Below are 27375 nucleotides of genomic sequence, written 5' to 3'. Positions count from 1 at the left end.
CATGAACTAACAAATGAGCAATACATTTGTTATAGTATTTATCATTCTTTGTTAATGTTAACTAATAATAAAAATACAGCTGTTCATTGTTTGTTCATGTTAGTTCAGTGCATTAACTAATGTTAACAAATACAACCTTTAATTTTAATAACGTATCAGTAAATGTTGAAATTAATATTAACTAAGATTAATAAATGCTGAAGAAGTATTGTTCATTCTTAGTTCATAGGTAGTTAACTAATGTTAACTAATGAACCTATTGTAAAGTGTTACAGTTTTCTTTATTATGTCTATAAAGATTTATTCCGTTTTAGTTTGTTTCATTTGGTTATTTTAGTTCAAGTTAAACTAAACCAAAACAAGTTCAAATAAAACAAGTAAGTTTTCTATATTGTATTTTATATCATGAAAATGTTTTGTTATATAATTTTAGTTATAGACAACAACCCTGTTTGAGAGTGCCACCTTTTAGTACTCGAAATTGCTATAGACTCTAGAAATTAGCACTAGAAATTCACAAAGCAAATCTTCAAAGTTCATAGTTAATTCTAGAATGCCACATAACCTCCATTAATGGCGTCACAGGAAAACAAGGCTTCGGGCTTCTAAAATGACTGCCACAAGTGAGTGAGAGACAGAGTGAGGGTTTCATTATGAAAAAGAGTGAGGGATTCATATGCGCTCATGCAGATAACCTGTGTTAGTGTCAAACTTCTGAGCAGAATGTTCCAACCAACATTATGGCTTTTTATTAAAACTATTGTTTATACTCAGTATCTTTTGTTTTCAATTCAGATATCTTCAAAATTGTTTAAAGGACATTTTTCATACCCTTTTCAGGTAAACAGGTTTTATGGACATGTTAAGATGTTTTGTTTGCTTATTTTTTATTTGAAAACCATTTAATATGAAGCCTATTAAATTAAAAAATAATATTTTCTCATTCAGGTCTTTCTTCAGCCTGTGTGGAAGGTGATGCCACACTCAATCCTTCTCCAAATTGGTAATGTGATGATTGTTATTACATGATAGCTCATATTAATAATTTAAACTTTGAGGTAAGTGGATTGTGTGACTAGAATACAAAGCAAAATGGTCTGACTATATATGTTTTTAGTTATGTACATTTTTAAAATCTTGTCAGGTAGACACAGTGAAGAATTGAAGATTCTTTCTCAATCTCCTTTTATCTGTTTCAGCAGCTCAGAACAAAATGTTCTTTTCTGGGAATGACTTGGATGAGTGTTTCAGGCAGATTTACTGCACCAGTGAGTGGCATTTATTGATTCATTGTATATGCAAAATTTCATCAGTGACATTTACATTTCATTTATAGTAATAATTTCTTCCTTTGTTCTTTCATTTCAATAATAAATAATATGTTTTTTAAAAACATTACAATTGTACAAATATTTAATATAATAAATAGGAAATGCAGCAATTTGTATATTGCATTATATTACTATTCCCAACTACTGAAGAATATATGTTGGCAGGTTTTTCTTATCCAAAGATCAGTGAGAAGGTTTTGTCTGGGATGGCAGGCTCTCAGGTGGCTGCAGAGGCCATAGACTTGCAGGCTTTTAGAGCAGATGGGGCAGGGAAAGATCAGGTTGCTGTTGTTAGGTATTTGGGCAGCCGATTCTTTTTCTTTCTTTACGCTTCTCCTAAGCAATTATCACTCTGTGCTCCTCAAGCTCCTACGCAACCTTCATTGTGGTGGTCCTGCAGCTGGATCTGTCTGCTGCCAGTGTCTCCCAGTCTTCAGGGTTGATGTCAGCCTGCAGCAACTGTCACTTCATCTGATCTTTGTAATGCTTGCATGAGGCTCCTCAGTTATGCTTGCCCTGGCAAAGTTCCCCATACCGCTTTTGGCAGTCTTGTGTCATCCATGCGTGATATGTGGCTTGCTCAGCAAAGCTGTCGCAGCAACAGCATGGCCTCGATGCTTGGCGAACCCGCTGCTCCTACCTCTGTGTTGGTCTGGTAGTCCTGCTACTGGATTCCCATGATGAAAAGGAGACACCACTGGTGGAAGCACTCGAGCAGCTTGATATGTTTACAGTACAAGGACACACCCTTGGCAAGGACACACCCTTGACTCAGATACACATATCAAATATCGAGGTACTGAGGACTACTGCCTTGTAGACTTGAGTCTTCATTAACTCATTAACTTCATTAACTACTGCTGTCAGCATCATGCTGAAAAAGATGGCAAAGAGCATAGAGGCAAGGACACAGCCTTGCTTGACGCCATTACCAATTGAGAAAGGGTCTGAGTGGTTGCCACTGAGTTTTACAAATCCTTGCTGTCCTTGCTGCTGAAGGACTGCAAGAAACTTCGAACATGCATCCCAGCTTTATTAAGATCTTCCAGAGCCCATCTTGGCATCTTGGTTTCATAGGCTTTCATCAGGTCAAAGAAAGCTGCATACAGGCCCAAATTCTGCTCTCTGCAGTTCTTCTGCAGCTGGTGTAGCACAAAGATCATGTCCACAGTGCCCCGTTAGCTCAGAAGCCGCACTGGCTCTCCAGGAGAACTTCTTCAGCGATGGTAGGTAACAGCCTGTCAAGAAGGACTCTGGCAAGGATCTTCCCTGCAACGGAAAGAAGAGTGATGCCTCACTAGTTGGAGCTTTCAGATTTCTCTTTCTTTGTTCTTACACAGGAGACTATCACTGCATTGCAAAGGTTTTGCAGAATGACTCCCTTCCCTCCCTCCCAACAGAGTGCAAAAAGCATGGATAGTTGTCCAGCAACAGCGTCTTGTTGTGACGGGCCACAGAGATTTTCCCAGCTTGTCCAGCCACCAGTTGTTCTGGATCACTCTCAGCGTTGACTGAAGTGTTACATGCTTTTCTGTAGGCTGCCTTGCAGGTCTGGTAATCGGGACAAGCGAGGAGTCTTGTGTGGCTCGAGCACTTTGACTTAAGAAGCTTCTGGATTTCATCATCATTTTCACCAAACCAATCTCTGTTCTTCCTGTATGAGAAGCTTGCTACATCTATGGCTGTTTTCTGGAGAGTAGTCTTTATCTGGTTCCACCGCTTCTCAGGGTCTGGGTCTATGTGGTGATTTTGGTTTGCAAAATCTCCCTGTTGAACTTCTCTCTTTAAGCCAGCAGCCACTTAAAATTGAGTTTCTTGGTCTGAGGTCCCCTTCTCTTCACTGTGGCCTTGATTGGGATTTTTGCTCGAACCAGCCTGTGGTCTGTGCAGAAGTTGGCATCTTTTTGACATACAAGGATGTAGTCTTGGCGGTGCCAATGCATGGAGCGTGAATACCTGCAGGTTGTCTTTAACAAGGTTTAGGTTGTCCCTCCTGAAATAGGGTGTTGATGATAGTCAGACCATGCTCCATGCAAAACTCCAGCAGCATGTGCCTGTTGTCGTTATAGTTACAGACTCTGTGGTGACCCAATACTCCTGGTCAGACTGTGTGATCTCTGTTATCTACTTTCAAGAGAAGGGACTTCAATTCTCTGTAGAAAATGTTCTTTGTGATGGGCTCTGCCTGAAGTGTGGTAGGGTAAACACTGTTAATGGTCATAAACTGGTTGCCCAGGAGGGGGAAGCATAGGGACATGAGCCGGTCAGAATGTCCAACTGAAAGACTTGTGATCTTGTTGTTAATGGAGTTCCCGATCTTAAGGCCAACTCCAGAGAGTCTGCAATCTTCTTTGGCTTTTCCAGAGCAGTAGAGGTTGTAGCCTACTTCATTCTCTATGAGTGACCCTTCCTTTGGAAAGCAGCTTCTATGTCAATGTCAAGTTTAGTTAGTTCTCTTGCCATCAGCGCTGAGTGTCTCTGAGTTTGATCACTTTCATCAAAGTCTAGCATTTTGAGGACATTCCAGCACACCACCTTGAAGCTTTTTGTCTTTGTTATCTTAATCTTAGCTTTTTTAATACAGCTGATATGAGATGCCCATTGGCCACGAAAAGCCAGATGGGTGAGGGATGAGGTAAGCCAGGTTTGAGCCACCTTTACTAGGCCTGTCTCTGTGTGGAGCAAGCAGCACTATCCCCAAAAAGGGCCCCTTGGTCACTTGGTTGCCTCAGGTAAACAAGTAAGTGACCCATACATCTAAGCCACCTACGTGCATGAGACTGTGACTTACTGCCAACCAAGGCTGATGGGCCCAGTATACCCAAGTAAACGGGGGTTTGATAGAAGTTTTTGAAAGTCACTCCTTGGGTTATCAACCAAGGTTAAAGGCCTTTTACCCCTTTTCCTGTCAGTGGAAATTGTTCTGCCAGGCTTGGAAACTAAGCCACATGAGAAGGCCAGGATTTGGACTTGGCTGTTGGAAGCTATATGAGCCTTAGAAGCACTTATCGGCAATGAAAGCTTATCCTCACAACCACTCCCAGCAATGACAACACATTTGTATGACACCATTTCAGAAAGTGTATTTTTGATTAAAATTTTCACTTTGATGTTATCATCATGCGCATTGATCATATTTTGTGAAAAGCTTCTTGAGAAATGTGTTCATTTAGAGTAGAAATAAATCATACAAAAATGTTGCAAAATATACTTTAAACCTATTGTTTATACATAACAGTGTGAAATATTGTATGATTTGTTCTCTCAAATAAAATGGTTCTGAATGTATGTGCACTACAGTTTAAAAGTGTTTTTTATGTTCTTGAAAGAAGTCTCTCATGCTCACAAAGGCTGCATTTATTTGAATAAAAACTAAATAAAAACAGCAATACTGTTGAAAATGCAAACGTTTGAAGACAGGTTTCAGGGTGTGTTTACATGACAACAATGTACTAAAAATTGAAAAGATTTTCTTTGTACAGATGACAACATTATCAAAACGATCCCCACTCACAAGTATCCAATAAAACAATTTAAAAAAGCTGTATTATGCATGCCAGGCCAGTAGTTGACAATGTCCCTTTGTAAAGAAGTTGGTTTGTGCAAGTTTTTAAAAACAATACCATTATTGTCTCCATGTAAACTATAAAAACACGAATTTGTGAAAACGGTGACGTCACTCACATGCATATTACGTGTTCAGTCTATAGGCGCCTGGTGTATCTTTACAAAGTGACATCGCCAACTACTGGCCTGGCAGGCATAACACAGCGTTTTGTCTTTTTTGTGTGTGTGTGTGTGTGTGTGTGTGGATCTGTGTGAACAGGGATCATTTTGATAACGTTGTCGTCCATATGTGAAAACGCTAAGAAAAAAAGTTTCCATTTTTAGTACATCGTTGTTGTGTAAACCTTTCCTAAGAAGAACCTATAGCACTGATCCCTCTCATGGCTCATGGTGTGTATGAGGCCATTTGTCCAATTTAGTCTTTATAAATGAAGTGCAATTGAAAAGTATAGTTCTCATATGCATATTAAAGCTCTCACTCAAAATGTAATTTAAAAAGTATTTTAAATTAAATGCAGTTAAGAGTAACCTTTTTCCACTTTTCACTGCATTGTGTATCAGATGAAAAAATTAAAGATCATGTCAGAATTGAAAGCTAAGTAAAAATACGAAAATTCAGAGTGGATATATGCATCTGATGTTAACTAGCTCTTTAAATATCAATACATGATTATTGATGTTATTCATGATGTGAAAGAATACCATGCTTCAATAATCACAGCTCTTGTTTGAAGTGAAACTAAAAAAAGAAAAAGAAGAAACGGTAGACAGACAGTCTAACCACAGGGTTCAGAGATTGCTATCAGGAAAAAAACAGAACCAAAGTGCAAAGGGGTGTTGAGAGGCACAAGGCCATCTTAAGCATGTCAGACAAGATGGAGGCAGTAGTGTTGCTTCTTTTTTGAGGTAGATTATTTTACTTGCAGCAGCCTCCTAAACTGATTTAACTGGATTGAGTGCATGCACCATATTTGCAAGACGTGCAAGGAATTTAAACCATGAATTTTAGCAGAGACTTTGTCAGAAGCTGGGACCTTTGACTTTTGGAGTAAAATAACAGTTTTGATTATTCTGTAGGCAGACAGCCTGAAGTAAAAAAGTCTATGCTTATCCTATAAAGCAAACACAATACAAACAAACATAGCCTATACTTACTCCCTCTACTTATACTTGATCTTTTTGCAATTGAATGAAAGAAAATAGTTTCTTTGGCCTAACAACACTGTAAAAAGTGAATAGTTGGGTCAACTTAAAAAAATTACTTCAATTGGTAACACCTAAATAAATTAAGTTTTTTCTCAACTTAAATTATCACGTTTTTCACGATAATTTAAGTTGAGAAAACTTAATTTATTTAGGTGTTACCAATTGAAGTAATTTTTTTAAGTTGATCCAACTATTCACTTTTTACAGTGAAGTACTGCAGAGTATTTGGTCACAACACAAGTCTTACTTGTGTAGGTTACATTTCTTTTCTGCCCCTAAAACAGGAAGATGATCTCATTTGTATACTTCACCACCTGATGCTGCATGCTATTGCTAATGCAGTCATATTATGCTGTAATGCCTCCTAGTGGTTATAATTTTATACATCAACATTAGCATTTAAGAAATAGATTATTGTTGAATTATTTATAATTATTTATAACGTCTACTGTATCATATTTAATACGCAAATTTCGAAGGCCTCTAAAATACCAACATGATAAAAACTTTGTTTAAAAACCTGCCTTCTGTTGTCTGATTAATAGTTTATGCTTTTTTATGCTTTTATTTGTATCATTCTAAAAATGAGGTAGGCCTACACTTTTTTGCTGTGATATCTTTACTGATTTTTATCAAGTAAATTATTTTTATGTTGTTAATATTTAAAAATTAACACTTACTTGACTGAAGCAATTTAGGTTTACCTGATAATTCACACATAATTCTTTAGAAAAACCTTGTTGAATGAAAGTAGTCAGCTATACTATTATGTACTGCACCACAGACCACATACGCAACACTACCAATGGTTGTTTCAACATGTTCTCACACTTTGACTGATCACTGTGAATGATCCTCATGAATTTCGTTCTCCACACTGAAACTGTGTGCCTGCAGCGAAGCACTCTATGGCTTACACTAGACTGAAATATGAGTCAGAGTCAGGAAATTGTCTGGTGTTATGCAACAGAATGTGAGCTGTGCCGTTCGTCCAAAGAAAATAAAGCTGACGAAGAATGAAAAGGGCAAGAACATCAGTAAATTCTCTTTTTACTGTCTAACTGGGCCATTGAGTCATTTCCATGCCTTTCAAACTCTACAGTACTACTACAGTGACTACATTCTGTATATGTTTGAGGTAAATCACAAATGTAAGTCATAACGAAACATTAAGAATAAAATGCTGGTCATTAGCAGTTCTGTGTTTTACCAGAAAAGAAGATGGAGGTAATCCAGCTCTCCAGGGAAAGAGCCGCTCCAGATGTTTTAGGCTCCTCCTCTCGCTCTGCTCTTTCTCTAAACATTCCAGCCAACTTAGTGCCTCTGCATGAGGGCTTTTCCACTCCGCCTGTCATAAACACATACTCACACACTCACCATTTCTTAGCAGTCTCCCCCGGTCTTGAAGATGAGAGCCCTCCAGCTCCTTGTCCTCGTTCTTTCTAGCCTGGTTGGGGCACAGCAGCAGGCCCTTATGGACTACTTGGAGAGAAGACTCCTTGCCATTGAGGTAAGAACAATAATGCTCTCCCAGCCAGACCCTGACCTCCTGATACAGGCTGACATGGAGTTTTGAGAAGAGTGAAGCTAAAGAACAAGACAAAAGACTGAATTTTGGATGAATTGTGGATTTGTTTAAGGGTATGGTGCAGTTACGTTAGTAGGTCAGTAATACTTACTGGGTTTGAACTTTCAGCATTAATTATCATTATTTTTTATATTTTTTTTAAAGTTCTTTGAGGTTCCCCATAGGAGTGTAGATTCACAGAAAAGTTGGCAGTGGAGTACAAGTGGGCAAAAATGATATTTAATGATCAAACAAATATGTATACTCTTAAAAAAAGCTTCAGTGGTGTTTTACAGGATTCTTGAAACAATTTTAGAGAACACTTTATGCCAAAAAGGTTATATCAATTTACAAGCTGTTTAATTCATAAAATTCAACTTTAAACTAATAATTACTTAAACTAAATTCATAAAATTATCCCATAGTGGGAACCCCTAAAAGGTTACATTTATGAAGTAGCTTGACAGAACCCTTTAAGGATCTACTGTATACAGCAATATTTGCAAATATATGCAAATATTTTGCATATAACATGATATTGTAAGCACAAACTCACTCAACGTGATAACTGTAACCAGTGCATGCCAGACAATCGCAGCGAAACAAAAGCAGACGGACACACACACTATCTCTATTCCCTTCTGCTTTCGCTCCATACTGCTTTTTCTCCTTGAGTCAGTCACCATATCTCCCTCTGTGTCTTGGATTCAGCCACATGAAGGAAATTTTCTCCCTTGTTTTCTCTCTGTGCTGACTCTGCACATACAGTTCTCAGGCAAGTCATTTTGTGTGATTATGCTAAAACGCACTTTGCTTCTTCTTTCCTTCCACTGAGTCACAAATTCAAAAAAGAACATTTGCTGCCAAAGGTTGATCCATCTGCAGCGCAAATGATGCTGTTCCAATGCCAAAGTCCTCATGAATTCCTGCAGCTGTCAAGGGAGGGCTTATATTTGAATAATGTACACTCAGAAGGCTATCTGACTCAGTACTAAGTGTGCTCGAGTTCATGGTTTAAAACATGCTTAGAACATGTATGCGCATTAAAGGAGAACTCCGGTCAATTTTAACATTGAGCTCATTTTTTTGTACATTTGGAGTGCTGTCAATACAGAGAACAACGCCAAAAATCGGTGTTGCCTACACCGAGTTATTCTTTTTTTAAAATTTGCACCCTGTTGACTTCAATAGGGCAAGTTTTAAACCTGTTTTTAGCCTCTTAACATCCTTGATGTGTCATTACAAGTGCACAGAAAATGTGAGTGATTCCTTCAGAGTGAACACGAGTGAATCTGACTGCAGTAGATGTGAAAGAAATGTATAAAAATGATGTTATTTAAGCCAGCGCAAATACCTGTGTTTACATTCTGTCTTCGATTGAAGTCCAAAGTAGTCGATTGCCGAGTTCACGCGCGTGATCATAGGTAACTAAACCTATGCGTGTGAACTCGGCAATCGACTACTTTGGACTTCAACCGAAAACAGGATGTAAACACAGGTATTTGCGCTGGCTTAAATAACATCATTTTTATACATATCTTTCACATCTACTGCAGTCAGATTCACTCGTGTTCACTCTGAAGGAATCACTCACATTTTCTGTGCACTTGTAATGACACATCAAGGATGTTAAGAGCCTAAAAGCAGGTTTAGTACTTGCCCCATTGAAGTCAACAGGGTGCAAATTTTAAAAAAAGAATAACTCGGTGTAGGCAACACCGATTTTTGTCGTTGTTCTCTGTATTGACAGCACTCCAAATGTACAAAAAATGAGCTCAATGTTAAAATTGACCGGAGTTCTCCTTTAAAGCCATCTGAAATCAATGTCTGCATGCATGTTCTAAAATAGTAATAAAATTCATTTGTGTAGCACTTTTCGCATGGTTTCAAAGAAGCTTTACAGAAAAATAATTTTAATATCTTAATGTCTTCATGCATTACAGTCACAGAGGATTAGAACTGGGTGATATGTTGAGGTGATACAAGCAATCAAGCAGTTGAGATTTGCTATATGCAAAGTTCTGTCATGAAACTCTAAATGGCGGAGGCTGATAGGTCCTTAACTCAATCTGTTTGCAATCACATCATCTATAGGGCACAGCTAATTGGTTCTTACTGTATCATTGGCCAATGCTGCTCAACCTTCAAATACTTGTTCAGCATTTGCTGTAGCAGTTGCAGTGCACTTTCAGAAACCCAGCTCCACCATATAGATCTGCAACGGGTAATTCATGTATTGTATAACTATTTCAAGCAACCGAATAGCAAAGGCCTGGCAACTTCCCAGAACATCTTTGCAACTTCATAGCAACGCCCTGGCAACCACCCAAGCATTGTGGTAACCAGAAGAACATTTATTTAAAATTACTATCCCACGAGCCTATTGCTAGCATTCAGTTCATCTTATATTGTTTAAGATGCCACTTTTAACAGATATGTTTACATCTGACTAACTCGTATCTCTTTTACTGAGGCTCTTGAGACCTGTTTTTGTTTATTTCTCCATTGGCAGGATCGTATCTCCTTGTGGCATGAGCAGACCAGCCGCTACGCCTCTGAGCTGCGCGAGTTCAAGCAGCAGATGGTGGCACAGCTAGAGGGCCTGGACAAGAGCAAGGAGGCACTGCGGAGCGAGTTGGACACAGTGGGAACACGCGTAGATCGCGTGGAGAGAGAGATGGACTACCTCGAAACACAGAATGGCGCGCAGCCTTGCGTGGACGTGGATGACAAGCTGGTGGAGCAGCAGGTGACAGTTGTCAAGGAGAGAAACAAAGCCAAGTACGCCAAGCTTACAGGTGAAGAGCTTTAGGTAACATTCCACATGCTTAGATACGGGTAATGTTTGCCTTGCAGCAAGATGGCATGAGCCATAGTTGGCTCATTCAACAAAATCAGTTCTCTGGGGTCCCATTCTCAATGCATTAGAGGCACAAATGCCATGGTTTTGTTGTGAGAACTATTACAGATTTTAACCAACATAAAATAGCATATCATTAACACTTAAAGTTGTGATTTGAGATTATTTGTTTTTAAAAATAGTTTTAAAGACAACAGCTAAAAAACGGTTATCTCTATTATTACACAATTTTTTAACATTTCTTAAATTTAGACAACCAGGAAATGACATTTTTAGAAAATATCTAAAATGTACTAAATGTTTTCACAAATTGTAGTCTTAACTGTATTTGTCAAGCTCAAACCTGTAAGAAATAAGAAATTATTAAAAAATGTATTTAATTTATGGTGAATATGAGTTTATCAATACTACAAAATAAAATTTGGTCCTAAATTAGCTAACCACTTCAACCCTGTTACCCATTCTGACATTTTTTTTTTAATTTATGCATTTTGTCTACTTTGATGTTTATTGAAAGTTTGTGCTTTTGAAAAAAAAAGAAAAACGAACAAAAATTATCAAATAAATTAAACAATATTTTTAGTCATGGAAGTGTTATTTTAGTATGTTTATATTCTATTGAATGTATTTAATATTTTGAATTAGATTTTATTTTTATATTTTCAGTTTTCATAAAAAATAATAATATTACATTTTCTTTAAGTTTAAGACATTTTGTGATGTGCACTTGTCATTTTTAGATTGAAATTCTATTTAGCTTTAATTTATTTTTATTTCAGTTGTAGTTTTAGCTATTTTAATCCTTCATATATTTTTTTGTAGGATTTCAGTTAGTTGCCATGTTAACATTTCAAATTATTTTAACTCTAAAGTTTAAGTTTTTTCAAAAAAAGTTTTTTAGTTTTAGTTAACAATAACAAAACTTTCGCAGGGTTGAAAAAAACATGAAAAAAGACAGCGAACATTAAAAATAATTGTGGAAAGTGCCAGCTACGCTTCATAGATTCAGTTTTAAGAAGCTCTTAATGAAGGATAAGTGGCACGAGAAAGACAGGGAAGAGGGTTCAATCACATCAAGCTCTGAGATATCACAACTTGACAGAGTTTAATACATAATGTATTAAATAGTGGGTCTATTCTTCCTAAAGTCCTCGTTTAGAAAAGCACTTAGAGGCACTAAATAAAATGTATTATAATTCCATCATTGAGAGAGACAGTAATTATACTGCTGGAGGACAAATCATGATGCTTTCCTCTACACTTCAGCAGCTCTATATTACTTTTTCATAGTAAAACTGATTAACTCAGACTGTCATTAGTGTACTGTGCCATTAGGGTTTAGTGTTAAATCAGGCTTTAGTGGAAAGCAAATATTTACATTAGAATTCCAGCAAAAGACAGATTGCAAAGGAAATGTCACAGAATGTTTGACGATTGAAGCCAACGAGGTGTTAATACAATATTTAAAGGGATAGTTCATCCAAAAATGAAAATTATTTTGATTTTCCATTTATACGTTTAGACTGTAGTGACATGATCTCCAGCATCAAAGCCATGAAGATCCTGAAACGAGTGGGCGGCCCAAAGGGAATGTGGACCAAAGACATGGGAAGTGCCACCGGGAAGGTGTACATCTTAAACGGGACAGATGATAATACAGTGTATGAATTTGGAACAGTCCGTGAATTCACTTCCTCCCAAGGCACTTCTGGGGCCACCAGCGTCCAGCTCGCTTCGGCTTGGAGTGGTATGGGCCATGCAATCTACAACAACCACCTTTACTATCTGAAGCAGGGCGAGGACATGAAACTAATAAAGTTTGATCTTCAGAAGCACATAGTCACGGACACTGCGGTGTTTCCAGCTAAAAACCAGCTCCCAGTGTACAACCTGAATCCCGAGACCTTCATCGACTTAGCAGTGGACGAAGAGGGTCTGTGGGCCATCTACGCCACACAGGAGAATGAGAGGCACATCTCTTTGGCCAAGATAGACCCTAAAACTCTAGACATTGAACAGATGTGGGACACCCCTTGTGTGAGGGAGAATGCAGAAGCAGCGTTCGTCATCTGTGGTACTGTCTATGTGGTCTACAACTCCAAACTTCCCAGTCGCTCCCGAATTCAGTGCGTGTTTGATGTCAGTGACATGGTAACAAATGACGAAGCTCCACATGTATACTTTCCCAAACGATACGGCACTCACGCCAGCCTCAAATACAGCCCTGTGGAGCAGCTGCTCTATGCTTGGGATGATGGCTATCAAATCCTCTACAAACTCCAAATGAAAAAGAAGCTGGAAGTGTAGAATTTGTACTGAAGACCTTGTTATTGGCTTGCGCTTGGCTTGTTATTGAGACGCACTTCAATACATTTGAGCTTTGTAGTTACTCCGAGAGCACAACATATGATTGATTGGACACATGTTTGTTTACTAGAAATCAATGTACAGGGCTCAAAAAAGAACCATTTTAACTTAGTTTGCCTGGAGCAGAACTAATAAAATGATTTTATATTTTATTTTGACATGAAATGTGCCATTAATAAATCATTTTGCAGTTAATAAATAATTGCAAAGTTAACAATTCACCTAGCAACTAGAGGAACACGTCAACAATATTACAGTGATATCAAAACTTAAAGGTATTCACAGCGCTACAAAAGCCATAATGAAATGACCCTGGACAATAGATAATGCTTTACAAGGAACTATGTTAGAGAGCTACATATGGCAATTTGTAAAAACATATTTTGGAAGAAGAAATACAAAATTTAAACAACGAGTCAGTCAATACACCATTAGTCCTTCTTATATACGAAATATGCCACAGACATGAAAGTAGTAACACTTTCAGCGAAGACAACATCTGACTGCTGGATGGCGCAATTATCCAATCAGAATCAAGTATTCCAGAGAGCCGCGTGAAGAGACGGTTCACACAGAGGGCCCTATCTTGCACCCAGCGCAATTGACTTTGTACACCGACGCATGTATCATTCCTATTTTGCACCCGCGCAAAGCGCGCTTTTCCCTCCACAGAAGCACGTCGCTAAACTAGGGAATAAACTTGCGCTCCCTGGGCGGTTCAGCACAAAAAAAGAGGCGTGTTCCGGCGCAAACGTTCCTTCATGCTATTTTGCAGGTTTAGAAAACAATTGCGCCACTAACCAGGAAAAAATAGTGTAACAGGAAGTCAGTGGCGCGTTGCGCATGTTATTCATATGCTATTTTAAGGGCGCATGCTTGGCCATAATCAATGTAGCGTGTGCACAACGCGCATACACTTTGATTCTCTCATCTACACAGAAGCAGCAGTTTTCATTTTTGCAAATCATACGTTATTACGATAGATAGATAGATAGATAGATAGATAGATAGATAGATAGATAGATAGATAGATAGATAGATAGATAGATAGATAGATAGATAGATAGATAGATAGATAGATAGACAATTTATTATAAAAGCATACATCTAGCTTACACATTTACCCAAATTATCATACGCCTTTTTAACCGAAGTTAATTTGGGTGGGTTTCTCCATCCCCAACGTCCCTGACGAGAGCGTTGCTCTCCTTGGCTGTGAACCGCTCCTGGCGCGCGCCCGGCAAATCCGCCGTTATAATAGGAATCCACTTTAGAACAAGCGCGCCTGCTCTTAAAGGGAATGTGAGATGACGCTCTGATTGGTTTATTTCACGTTACGCCCAAACCACACCTATGAATAATGAAGCTACTTCAGACCAACCCATTTTAGATTTGCACCTGGCGCAAGAGTAATTTATCCCGCCGGGAAAATAGCAACAGCGCCAAGACCCGCCCACAAAGTTACTTGCGCTTTGACACTTGCGTTTCAGATCGTTAAAATAGGGCCCAGAATGTGTTTTTTTCCATTGTTTTTCTACGTCTTGAGGTCATTTAAACTTCATAGTGGAATAAAAAAAGCAAGTCAAGAGCAACTTTTTAACTTGAGCGCCATGTATTTAGAACGCCGTTTTAAACACGTACTTCTAGCGCAAGTTTACGTTGAAAAACAATGTTAAAAGCAGTAGTGGAATCTGCTCGCGCATGACGCCTTTTTAAAAAATGAGTCTTTAGACCTTTTGTTTTTTTCCCATTCCACTGCCACATGTTCTGTGTGAACTGGTCCTAATCTGATTTAATATTTAACAAAGAATGAAAGAAGAACAAAACTAATAGAAGCAAGATCTTTAATCACACCTTTGAAGTACAAGGGGATATTCTGAAACAGTTACTATTATACAAATTCTCAATATAAAAGTGGCTCTGAATAAGGCATTTCATACAGAAACGCCAGTTCCAGTGATTATAGACACAATGAGTTCCATCCAAGCCAGTCAACAAATTACATCATGTTATCTGAAGAGAAAACACCTCAAAGGTAACAGGAAAAATACAGAACAATGAACATTTGTCACATTTTATGTAAAATACAAAATTGGTCTTTGTAAAACAGTGCTTCTAATTTACATATTGATATCATTTCAAGTCTTGTTAGAAAGCCATGGATTTTTGCGTCCTTTGGATCTGACACACAACCCTTGCTATTCATTATGGTTATACTTTGGAAGCTACAATTACTGCATGGTGAAATTATGACGATTTTAGCCAGTTGTACATTATGGATGATGCAGGATAAAGCTGTGCATGGCTGCATTTAACTGAGCTGAACTAGTTTGAACAAAAATACGGTAAATTATTCAAAATACCCATAGAACCATCAGAAACTTAAATGTTTAAATAAGAACAAAGCAAAACCTTTACAGTTTACACAGGAAGAGAAATTATTAGACAGGATAAAAATAATTCTTGGCATTGGCGTTTTTGGTGGCAGAACAGTTTCACTACTTCACAAATAAAAGGAAGATCAATGGAATAGCTCTGTAAACAATATACAGTTCGGCTAATACATTTCAATAGGTTGAACATATTGAGGACTTCACATATCTCTCCATTCATAATCTCTAAACACATGTATTTTATATTCAAAGAAGACAAAAAAGAACTAGAAGGATTATGGCTAAATATATAATAAACTATTTCTTCGTACTATTATAATGTCAATTAAAATATAATATACATCTACCACTATAAATGAACAAATACATCCTTTTACTCCTGTGGGGAGCTTAATCCATCTTGAAGTGTATATCTTTCAGCCTCTTCCTCACTTCCATCGAGACAAAAAAAAAAAAGCTCAAAATTGGCTAGGCTCAGTTGCACTTTGAAAACTTTTGAACAGCACCCTCTTTCTTCCAACTGCTTGTCCACACAGACATAAGTTGTGTCACTTGTTGCCAAAGGACATATCTTAAATCTCACCATCAGTCCCTGGGAGATACTTGGCTTAAAGATGTAGAGAGAAGTCGTCCCTCACTTATGGACTGGATGGGAGTCTGGGAGATGGACAAGACCCCTGACTGTCAAAGCTTGCGGTGCGAGTCTTCCACTGAAAGAGAGACGGAAAACAGAAGGAAAGAGAGGGAGAGATTTAAATATTGAAATGCAAATGTTCTTTTCCACTCTGGAAATGTGTAAGGACAGACAGTCACCTCCTTCTCAGACTTCTTGGGCTCTACGAGCGGGTGCCAGTGAGCGATGGGTTTTCGAGGGTAAGCGAGCATCTCATTCCAGTGATCTCTCCCAAGTCCCTCAGCATGGCTCCCTACACGACAGACTCCAATGATCTCATTATGTCCCACTCTACACACCAGGATAATAAGGAATAGATTTTGAAGCACATAGACAACATAATATTTGTACAGAGAAAATATCAGATATTGTATAACACTCACAGATCGTAGTCCATAACTGATATGTGTAAGCTGACTTGATCCATATTCTCTGGGGGAATGTCAAATATTATCGCCTCATTATATGTTGGATTCAACGTGTTCTTTTTTATGGAAGTTTTCTTCTTTTTCAAGCGTCTCCCATCACAGATCAGTGACACCTTCACATAAGGATCTGCCAAAAGAGCAGGGAGGTGTGACACCAGTTTCTCAACGTTTCTTTCTCCTTGTCTTCTCATGGTCTGAAAATGTCTGATGAAAGGACTTGTAATTCGCTTGCTGACAATGATAGATGTGACTGTCCAAGTGTATAAAAATGGAGCCAAGCAGACAGATGAAAGAAAATAAAGACACAAACATAAAAGACAGCAGCATACCTGAATAACCGGTTATATCCATGGCTTTGAGGTTCCTACATTTGATGACCGTAAGTGTGAGTCTTCCTGCAGTTGGCAAGTAGCAGAGAGAGAACATTATCTCTCCCAGATCCACGCTCTCCTGCAGAATCAAATGGAGACACACAAAATCCAGTAGATCATGACATCATTACAAATAAATAGCTACGTTTACTAATATTCATAGTTATGATAGTATTTCAAACTGAGGGTGAGTAAATGATGACACATTTAAATTCCTTTAATCCCAATTCTGTACATTATTCAAATGTTTGGGGTCAGTAAGATTTTTTGTTTTTGAAAGAAATTAATACTTGTACTTAGAAAGGATGCATTAAATTGTTCAAAAAATGACTAATTTCTAATTTAAAAAAAAAAAAATCTGTTCTGTTCTTTGTTTTTTAGCTTTCTGTTAATCAAATAATCTTGAAAAAATGGATCACAGTTTCCACATTGATAATAATAAGAAATGTTTCTTGAGCATCAAATCAGCAAATTAGAATGATTTCTCAAGGATTGTGACACTGAAGACCTGGTAAGATTAAAAGACATCTGTCAAAAACATTAAAGGGATAGTTCGCCCAAAAATGATATTTAACCCATGATTTACTCACCCTCAAGCCGTTCGAGATGTATATGTCAATCTTTTTTCAGACGAACACATTTTCAGTTATTTTAGAAAATGTCTTAGATCTTTCAGTGGTTATAATGTGAAGCAATGGGGTCCTCCTCATTCAAGTGCCAAAATGTGCATGCATCCTTCACAAAAGTAATCCATCCGGCTCCAGGGGGATAAACGAAGGCCTTCGTGCGGTTTTGTCGTAAAAATATACATATTTAAAACTTTATAAATGAAAATAACTGGCTTCCGGTAGCGGTCGACGCGCGTTCACGGAGATGGATGCTGGCGTATGACGTAGGACGCGTCGTGACGTAGAATGAACGTAGAGTTTTGTTTTGCTCTGCTCTGTTCTACGTCACGACGCTTCCTACGCTACGTCCTACGTCATACGCCAGCATCCATCTCCGTGAACGCGCGTCGACCGCTACCGGAAGCCAGTTATTTTCGTTTATAAAGTTTTAAATATGTATATTTTTACGACAAAACCGCACGGATTACCCTCAGAAGGCCTTCGTTTATCCCCCTGGAGCCGGATGGATTACTTTTGTGAAGGATGCATGCACATTTTGGCACTTGAATGAGGTGGACCCTATAGGTTCACATTATAACCACTGAAAGATCTAAGACATTTTCTAAAATAACTGAAAATGTGTTCGTCTGAAAAAAGATTGACATATGCATCTCGAACGGCTTGAGGGTGAGTAAATCATGGGTTAAATATCATTTTTGGGCGAACTATCCCTTTAATAAAATCTTACAGACCCCATTTAAAAAAAAAGTATTTTCTATGAGCGAAAATGCTTTGTAAAAGCATTCTTACTTAAAGGGTTAGTTCACCCAAAAATGAAAATTCTGTCAGTAATTACTCACCCTCATGTTGTTCCAACCGCGTAAGACCTTTGTTCATCTTCGGAACACAAATTAAGATATTTTTGATTAAATCTGAGCCATGTCTGAATCCTCCATAGGCTTCTATGTGACCGAAACTTGCTGGCCCAGAAAAGTTATTAAAGACATCGTTAATATAGTCCAAGTGACTCCAGTGGCTCAATCTTAAGTTTATAAAGCGACGAGAATACTTTTTGTGCGCAAAAACAAACAAAAATAACGACTTTATTCCACTATTCATTTCCTTCTCTCTGGACCTCTAGTTGGTTCGCGTAGTGTTTTTGTGACGTGCAACACAGACGCGCTGCGCAAAAACACTACGAGGCCCAGAGAGAAGGAAATGAATAGTGGAATAAAGTCGTTATTTTTGTTTGTTTTTGCGCACAAAAAGTATTCTCGTCGCTTGATATACTTAAGATTGAGCCACTGGAGTCACTTGGACTATATTAACGATGTCTTTAATAACTTTTCTGGGCCAGCAAGTTTCGGTCACATAGCAGCCTATGGAGGATTCAGACATGGCTCAGATTTCATCAAAAATATCTTAATTTGTGTTCCGAAGATGAACGAAGGTCTTACGCGGTTGGAACAACATGAGGGTGAGTAATTACTGACAGAATTTTCATTTTTGGGTGAACTAACCCTTTAAACTGATGCATTGAATAGAACATAATTCACATAATAATGGTTTTATGAAAAAGATAGGGACATAAAACCATTAGGAACAATTCCTATCAGTTTGGTAATTTACAGAACAGACAACTGAATTCACTCAGGTAGTGACAAACCAAAATGTTTCAAACCAAATATATCAGGGTTATCTTCCTTTAGAAGTTTGGAAGTCAGTCCTGTATTCTGTAGACAAATACAATGATAATTTATGGGATTCACTGCCACATCTAAATGTGGTTGTTACTCCATAAATATGCTGTACTACTAAGTCTCTTTAACAAGCCTGAAATCTAGAGGTCAATTGATTGTAACCAGGGCCAACTGCCATTAATAAATTGACCTGATAGACCATTCAGATGAAAGGTATTGAGTGAGTGCATCAAAACTCCTCATGTCTTTCTCCCACATTTAACCCATCTTGAGAGCTTTAGCCTTGACAGCTCATCTACTGAGTTCAGTGATCTCTAGCATATACTATAATCAATCATGTGAATGCATATGCCTTATCACAGCACTATAAAAGTCATAGCTGAACACAATACCATAGTGAGATGACAGTATGATTACCTTATAGACAACTAGGAAATGTCTCGAGTCACAGAGTAAGACTAGTTAGTTAAACTGCAGTTTGTGTGGCTGTATCAGTGATATAATTAGCATTATTTTACATATCATTTAGCAGACGCTTTTATCCAAAGCGACTTACAAATGAGGAGAGCAATAGAAGCAATTCAATTAACAATAGTTTACATAACAATAGTAATGTTTTTCTCTGATGAATAAAAGCTTTTACATATTAAACTGTGCAGTTAATATTAGAGCTGCATGATTCTGGATAAATTGAGAATCACAATTGTTTCACAATTCTACCACAATTCTGAACAGACAACTTAACAAAAACAAACATGTAATTTACTTCAATTTCAGTCAAAAATGTTAATTGCTGCAATCTATTTAAAATCGTTTATTTAATTTCAATGAATTATTTCAAACAAATCGGTTTGAACGAATTATTCAGTGACTCACTCATAAAGATGATTTAATCTATTTGAATTGCTACCGTAGACATTAATGTTAGTATCTTAACTAAAAACTTTTATCCCAGTACTTCTGTGATAATTTGAATATTTGTAACAGAAAGGCTGTTTCGTACCAATATGTGATAACTGCTTTCTCTAGGTCAGCAGCAGCGCAAGCACAGATTTGAATGTTCTGGTTTTGTTAAAGGTTTAATAGAATGGGGCATTTGACTTTGAATCGAGATCAACTCTAGAACTGTACGTATTTGGTTTGGAGGGGCAGTAAATAGCTACAGTAACCTCTGTCAAGTGTAACTAGAAGCAATGGGAGTTTTGACTCCAATGGTGCCCTTGGTGAGACCAGACCAAGTTTTGAAAAGCTGTTTGGAAAACTTCAATTTCAAAGAAAGTGTTGGGTGGAACTGAAAGCGTTTTGCACATTGCTGTCAAACTGCTGCAGGTGAGTGATACAGAAGTAGAGCGTCTGAGAGCTTTGCCCTGGAGAACCTTAGGCGACTGTCTATAATGTCTATGCCAGAAACCCCCTTCTGAGTAGAAGAGATACAAACCTGAAACTCAAAACACTACACTCTTTAACATGTAAGAGTCCTGCTGCACCAAAATAACTTTAATATGATGTATAAGTTAGAAAAGCCAGATAGTCTGGCCTTATTTTGGAATTTCAGGGCACTGAGCATCTATTTCCCTAAATATATTACATAAATTAAATATACTGCCTTAATCAGATGGTAAAAAAAAATCTACACAAAAAAGCTCTTACCTTGAAAAAAACAGCAGTTGGCAATAAATGCATCAGTTTATAGTAAAGAAAAAAGGGACACAAGAGGATATTTAAAAAAAAATGTTTCAGTGTTTTTTTTTTTGTCAATGAAAGTAAATGGGATCTAATTTTGTTTTGGACCCCATTGTCTTTCATTATATGGACAAAAACATTTGAGACATTATTGAAAATATCTACTTTTCTATTCTACAAAAGAAAGAAAGTAATACAGGTTTGGAACAACATTAAGGTGAGTAAATGATAACAGAAGTTTGGATTATTGCTGACTCAGTATTCTCATATAATAAAGCATTAATTGTTGTTTATTGCCCTTGATATTTTTAGTACTTAATATACATTGCACAATTTATCATGTTTGGTAATTACAATTTCGACAAATTACCATATCACACCCCATAGGACACAGTCTATGAATCATCTAATTATTCACTGTTTGTGTTTTCAGAAATACTCAATACAAGTGTATTCCTATATTTAAAAAGCCAAATCATTAGGGTCACATTAATGTGACATAAGCCACATTAACGTGATAAATCACCAGTGGGGTCTGGACTCACTAAATGTAAAGAGGATGAATTGTCTTACACTAGTGGCGTACTGGATGTCCTTCCAGATGGATGTCTCCCGCGAGAGGTCTGAAGCTTCGAAAAGGTTTTCCAGGATCACCTCACCAATCATATCGTGCCGTGAGAAGCGGTCAAAGTCAAACACACTCAAGTGGAGCTTTCTGGACCCCAGCTCCTCGTATGGGACCGGAAACTGAAAGGTCTCATCAAACGTGGGGTTGAGCGTCTTGCGGTGCACGCGAGTTTGGAATTTACGCTTGCGGTCGGGGAGCAGGTAGATCTTGACGTAAGGATCGGAGCTGCCGCACAAATCCTTCGCGGGTAAGTCGAATGCCTTGAGGATGGTGACGAGGAGGAGCTCTCCCTCATAATCATACTTAAGGGAGAAGTTGATCTTGCCGCATGTTTTATCAGTGCCGTACTTAGATGACTCCTCTGCCTCCACCGTGCTCTGTTTGTAGAGTTCCGGTTGGATGCGTCCTAGAGAGGCAGCGGTGCAGATGGGATGGTCCTCCACGTCTAAAAAATCACTTCCGCGGTCCAGACTGGTGACATGGTGCATCTGCCTGGGAAGGTGCTTCTTGAAGGAACTATGCCTGGCAACAATCAGACAAAATTTGGCATCCTGATCTGAGGCATTGGTTCTTTCACAAAAAGCACACCAGGTGCTAATCTACATTTGAATTACAACCTGTGATCAAATGCAAATTGATGATGATAATTCTGGATATGCTGTAAGGGTCCCATAATGTTCCCTCTAAATATGGTTTTACTCTGGAGTTATAGTGGTTTTCCACCATCTGACCTTTTTTGTAGTCAATAAAACCCAGAGACCTCCTTCAGGTCTAATTGTGTCTGACATTTACAAGATTTCCGAAGTATTAACATGATTAGGAATGACTGGAACTAACCTCATAATGGCTTTGTATATACAGTAAACCGTGATGACCTATATGAAGGTCTTCAGACACAAACATTTCTTCATTCTTCCAGAACACTGACCTGTTAGAGGAGGTCGGCTCGGTTGTTTGCCGTGAGATACGCGTACGTCTCAGCAAATGATCCTTCATGGACAGCTGCACGTCTGCAGGGATATCTGGCGACGTATGACTAATCTTCACTGCCGCCTCCAGAAAGTTCCCAGGATCCTTCAGCTTGTCTGATGCCATAATGTCTCCAAGGGCTGGGTAGTAGTCACCGTGACCTTCTTCTCTGTGTTGGTCTCTCTCTGGCCGGGTGGGGGCAAGGGCGGTGGCGCTAGAGGAAAGCACTTTGCTGCGCCAGGGCACCCAGCACAGCTTCCAGGTGGCGACGCTGATGACACCCAGCAGGGCCAAACCACACACCGCAAATACAAGCAGCAGGAGACTGAAGGAAATGTCTGGACAGAAGACACAACATGGACAGAAGGGGACATTGAAAAAAAAACGCACATAACGGACTTCTACATACATTTCCATCAACTACACAATTATAAAGTGTACTAATCGTTTCAAAGTACTGTATGTTGACCCAACTAGTGTTTTGAAAGATTTAAAGATATACTAAATGCAGGCTGGAAATTATACAGTTAAAAATATAACTCTATAAATTCATAAACACACTCTCTGGAAGGTGGTGACAAGACATTTTTGCAAATTCGACAAAACTCACTGATAACCACCAACGTCTTGTGTTAATCGATTCGAAATTGCAATTCATGCATTAACATTATTATAGTAAATTTACATAAACAACAGAAACCCATTAATTTACCAATCACAATAATATGCAGCATTTGTACACTTTACTCCCGTATAAATGTGGTTAATTGAGTGAGTAGCTTTCTCCACAACATAATTTTTCTGACGTGCTGCTGTAATGAAGTAGAGACTACTACATTATTTTTGTTCCTTGTTTTTTTACTTGATTTGATGTTCGATTCTTTGCGGGTTCCCTCATACATTATACTCTGAGTCTGAGAGGATCCCTTGGGCATTTTGGCACATGCCTCATACACTGATTGTTGACATGCTAAAATATATAGATAAATATGTGTATATATTTAAATGGTATAAAGACATATAATGTATTGAATGTTAGCTTGCTTATTGTGCCCAAAATAATCTATTAAAGTCCACGTCATTTTTAACAAGAAACTATGCTTCTTACCACAGCATGAGAGCTGTAGTGTAAGCAGTGTTTTGGGGACAAGCATTGTTTTTGCTGGCATATTTCTATATTTAACACATTAATGATATAAAGGAAAACATTATAAGGTTAAAACATGATTTATTGATTTTGTAACTTAGTAATTTTTTTGCTCCCTCTGCCGAAAGTACAACGGATTTTTTAAAATGGTTTTAGTTATGATTACATTATCAATCAATGTCACTGGTAAACTGGTAAAACGTTTCAAAGCGCTTCAAAGGAATTGTCACCAGTTTCAAAAGATCTGTACACAAATCATTTAAAACCATGTTAAAAAGAGCTTGTGTACATTGCAAAACAATGTCCCAGCATGCAAAACATACCTTATGCTGGAGTTTTCAGCAGGGGCTAATGATGGTTTTGGGAAACTGAACAGGTAAATAAGTCATTTTTTTCAACTAGCTCGAAACTCTTTCACACCGACCCTGAGCCAGCGGACCATCCTTATTGTTGAGCCTTGGCATACAAAATCAGCCACAGCAAGCAGCTCTTTATAAATTAGATTAAAAAAGAGCAGCTTAAACATCAAAGAGAACCTGTAGAGGTGCTATCAATGGCTTAGCCTTTCATGCATCTCCGCAAAACCTGATGCCAGCATTCATCGGTTTACTAAAACAGCATATTTCAACGAAATATCTTTCCTTATCCTGTGGAGAAGGTAATTAAAAAACAAATGTCCTGATCATTCCATGACTGCAGCACACATCTTGATCAAGCACCACAAAGCACTCACATAAATATTAATCAGCACATGCTGAGAAGACAACCTACAACATAGTTGTATATGATCATTCAGTATGATGCTCAGTCGGTTTGCCTCTTCATAGGGACAGCAATTGGTTCTTACGCCTTCAAAATGGGCCTCTTAAAACCAATCTCTAGTGTGAATATTACAGGTTAATGAGTAAATCGTTAGACTGCAAAAAACTTCTCGACACTGTCGGGTAGACAGCATTAACACTGAAGTGCACCCAACTTCCAGATGGAATTGCAAATGAGCTAAATGTAATTACAGACTTCTTCATACAAGAAGAGCAGGTCATTGGTCAAATTCCTGCTCGACGGCAACAATTATATCTCTGAGTGGATGGAAAAAAGATCTATTTTTTATGATTATTACAAATGCGTTGGAGTGCACGCCTCTCAGGGATGGAGCACTTGGCTGGCAACCAAGAAAACAAACATGTGCGGCATCGATGTACATTCTCATTTCAATCACACTCTCACAGTTATTCGCTTATGCTACTGGGGGACTGAGAGCACATAAACAACTTGACAATATAATTAATGTGCCAATAAATGTGGAAAATCGGCCACTTGGGAGACTTTGTGGCAAAAAAATATGAACGTACAACACACACGCACTGGATACTCAAAATTAATAATTCGTAGGTTAATTGCACATGTGTCGTTTCTGATTTCTGTACAGTCTAATATAGCAGAGCAAATGCGCCAATTTTCATGTGTATAGTTGGCTGCTTTTGTATATCTAGGTCTTGTGAAAAATAACAACATGACCAAAGTTATCATTACCAGGACTTTACTATTATATATTGGTTTTAAAAACAAGTGTGCTGTTAGCATTTGAAATGAAATGTTGATCTAAAAAAGAAAATAAACTAGTTTTAAATGAATAAGAAGTTTTGTAAATCTGTTTTGAAATAAGTTGCTTTCCAGATAAAGGTTTCAGAGTCAGTGATATCAGATTGTGTATGTATTTTTATTGTACTTACCCTGTAACTACATGGAACAAGAGGGTAACAAACACCACTTACCCTGTATGGAACAGGAGTATTTAAAAAAATTGCAAGTTTTATTTGCCTTGAAATATGAACGACCAAACTTAAAAAAAAAGCCTTTGGCTATATTATTATTATTACAAAAAGGTACAGTGTATGTTTTTGCTAAATTGCTCCCAAACTTAAGATTGTTGCCTATCAATAGTAGAATAAGTACCCCTTAGTTCTAAAATACTTATAGTATAAATAATTTGTTAATTTTCCTAGTTGTTACCCCTTTATTCCCCAAACTTTACATATTAGTCCTTTATTCCTATGTATTTATAGGTACACTATAATTACCGAAAGTTACGCTGTAAATTTGTTTTACTCACGCAGAACTTTGTGGGCTGTAATCTAAAGTGTTACCCAATAAGGATTTTAAGTTCATAGGTTACTTAGACCGTCATCAGACCAGATACGCAGAGACGTATTAGCCTCTCAACAGTTAGACTCTTTTCAGCCGCAAATGAAATATTAATGGGTGTGATGCAAGGTTACACAACCATTACACTGTTTACGCTTTGACAGCTTCACCTCACACAAGCCGGAGTGCATTAACAAGAACCAACTGCAATCCTATAAAGGCCTCAGAGACTTTGCAGTGATGTAAATGATCCAGTTTATATGTACAAACAAAAAGACATAACTGTACTACATTCTCCTCAGTAATACTAGTGGCAATTTGAACAAGCAAAACATAGGTCATGAATAATTAATAATGATTTATCATTGCTTTTGTTGTTATGTTTATTAACCTGCTGTTTTGTGACATCTGCAGTTCATTTTCTACTCAAAATAACCCATTCATAAAAACTATACACTGATTGTAACCATTATTGTGTACCTGAGGCCTCTATGTTCAGTGGGGTTATGGTACCTCATATTGTGTAGATATGTTGTCTTACAAAGTGCAACAAGAAATCAACTGTTGTTTACCGTACACGATAAAAAATGGCTTAATTCAGTGATACATTGTTTGAGTAAAATTTAAAGTTCAATATATAGTATAAATTACTCAACAAACTCTAACTGGCCAAGTTAAATTTACATTTAATTTAAATTTGTTAATTTACATAACTTAGTTAAATCGATTTTACCTAATTCCATTATTGTGAACTTAACTTAAAAACATGCAAAAACTTATTTTTTCAGTGTGTATTCAGACGGTAAACATTGGTTTGTACTTTTGAGTAGGAACTGTTTTACTTCATAATATCATTTTCAAGTTCACTGTAATTATGTACATTGGTTCCACATGAATCCAGTTACACAAACATAACTTCACCAAATTCAATGGACTGAAGTTATTTTTAACTGTTTTGTTCACTGAATTATAAGATTGCAAGAAGTCTCCCCATTCCCATTCTCATCTTGTTTAAAGACACATAAAATTATTTTTTATTTCAACAGTTTACTCTACCTGTTAAGTCCCATACAAAGCATGCAGAGAACTGCCGTTTCAGTAAAGTCTAAAACAAAAATTATGTTGCTTATACTGGATTGGTTCACATTTGCCCTACATAATTTAATCTAGTAGATTGAACATTTTAGAGAATTATAGTAATTGGAAGCAAAGAAAATAAATTTAATAGAGAAACACTATTTTGTTAGATCACAATTAATAAATCGGAAAAATAGTGTTTTCCTGTTTTTTTTTTTTGTTTTTTTTTCAGGGTATAATGAAATCTACATTGATCAAGTATTAGTATTATTTACCATGGCTGAGTAATATTAAAGAGTTTTTTTTTTTTTCATGAATGAGATTTAAATGTGTTGTTGCTTTCCCATATGAAGCTGAAACAAATCCAGTGGAACATTTCCTGTGACCAATACATCTAATTAAGGCTTGTTTGGTACCAGTGACAGACAGCATCTAAAGCCCCAGGGTTTTTCCTTTTAACTTCTATTCAAGTGTCTTCAAATCTAACCTGGTATCCATAGAAACCTGTCCATTAGACATATCCCACCCTCTATTTTAACTCTTCTACTTGAGAAGTAAGAGTTTAGCGCCATTTGTGTTGCTGTCACTGCTGCAAAATTGCAAACCAAGGCTATATTTTGCTTTCATCTGTCACAGTTTGTTAGAAATACCTTAA

General features: G+C 37.5%; 2 protein-coding genes across 2 annotated transcripts in view; one reads left to right on the top strand and one right to left on the bottom strand.

Annotated features, from left to right (window-relative positions):
* olfml3b (olfactomedin-like 3b) overlaps positions 1-13312 on the top strand; it is a 31936-nt gene extending 18624 nt beyond the window's left edge. The window contains exons 2-7 of the mRNA XM_081358521.1: positions 796-840; positions 949-1003; positions 1203-1268; positions 7492-7614; positions 10184-10469; positions 12054-13312. Coding sequence (XP_081214647.1) covers positions 1230-1268; positions 7492-7614; positions 10184-10469; positions 12054-12838 — 1233 coding nt within the window. The 5' untranslated portion in view covers positions 796-840; positions 949-1003; positions 1203-1229 and the 3' untranslated portion in view covers positions 12839-13312. The remainder of the gene's footprint in view (positions 1-795; positions 841-948; positions 1004-1202; positions 1269-7491; positions 7615-10183; positions 10470-12053) is intronic.
* Positions 13313-14280: 968 nt separating this feature from the next.
* syt6b (synaptotagmin VIb) overlaps positions 14281-27375 on the bottom strand; it is a gene marked incomplete at its 5' end in the record, with an annotated part of 33249 nt that continues 20154 nt past the window's right edge. The window contains 6 exons of the mRNA XM_081358520.1: positions 14281-16001; positions 16105-16255; positions 16348-16519; positions 16722-16842; positions 21328-21904; positions 22311-22689. Of these exons, the coding sequence (XP_081214646.1) occupies positions 15930-16001; positions 16105-16255; positions 16348-16519; positions 16722-16842; positions 21328-21904; positions 22311-22689 (1472 nt within the window). The 3' untranslated portion in view covers positions 14281-15929. The remainder of the gene's footprint in view (positions 16002-16104; positions 16256-16347; positions 16520-16721; positions 16843-21327; positions 21905-22310; positions 22690-27375) is intronic.

The sequence above is a fragment of the Scardinius erythrophthalmus genome, assembly GCF_964197995.2.
Source record: "Scardinius erythrophthalmus genome assembly, chromosome: 25".
In the NCBI taxonomy this organism is placed as follows: Eukaryota; Metazoa; Chordata; class Actinopteri; order Cypriniformes; family Leuciscidae; genus Scardinius; species Scardinius erythrophthalmus.
Note: the sequence above shows the minus strand (reverse complement) of the source record. Positions and strands in the feature narration are given on the sequence as shown.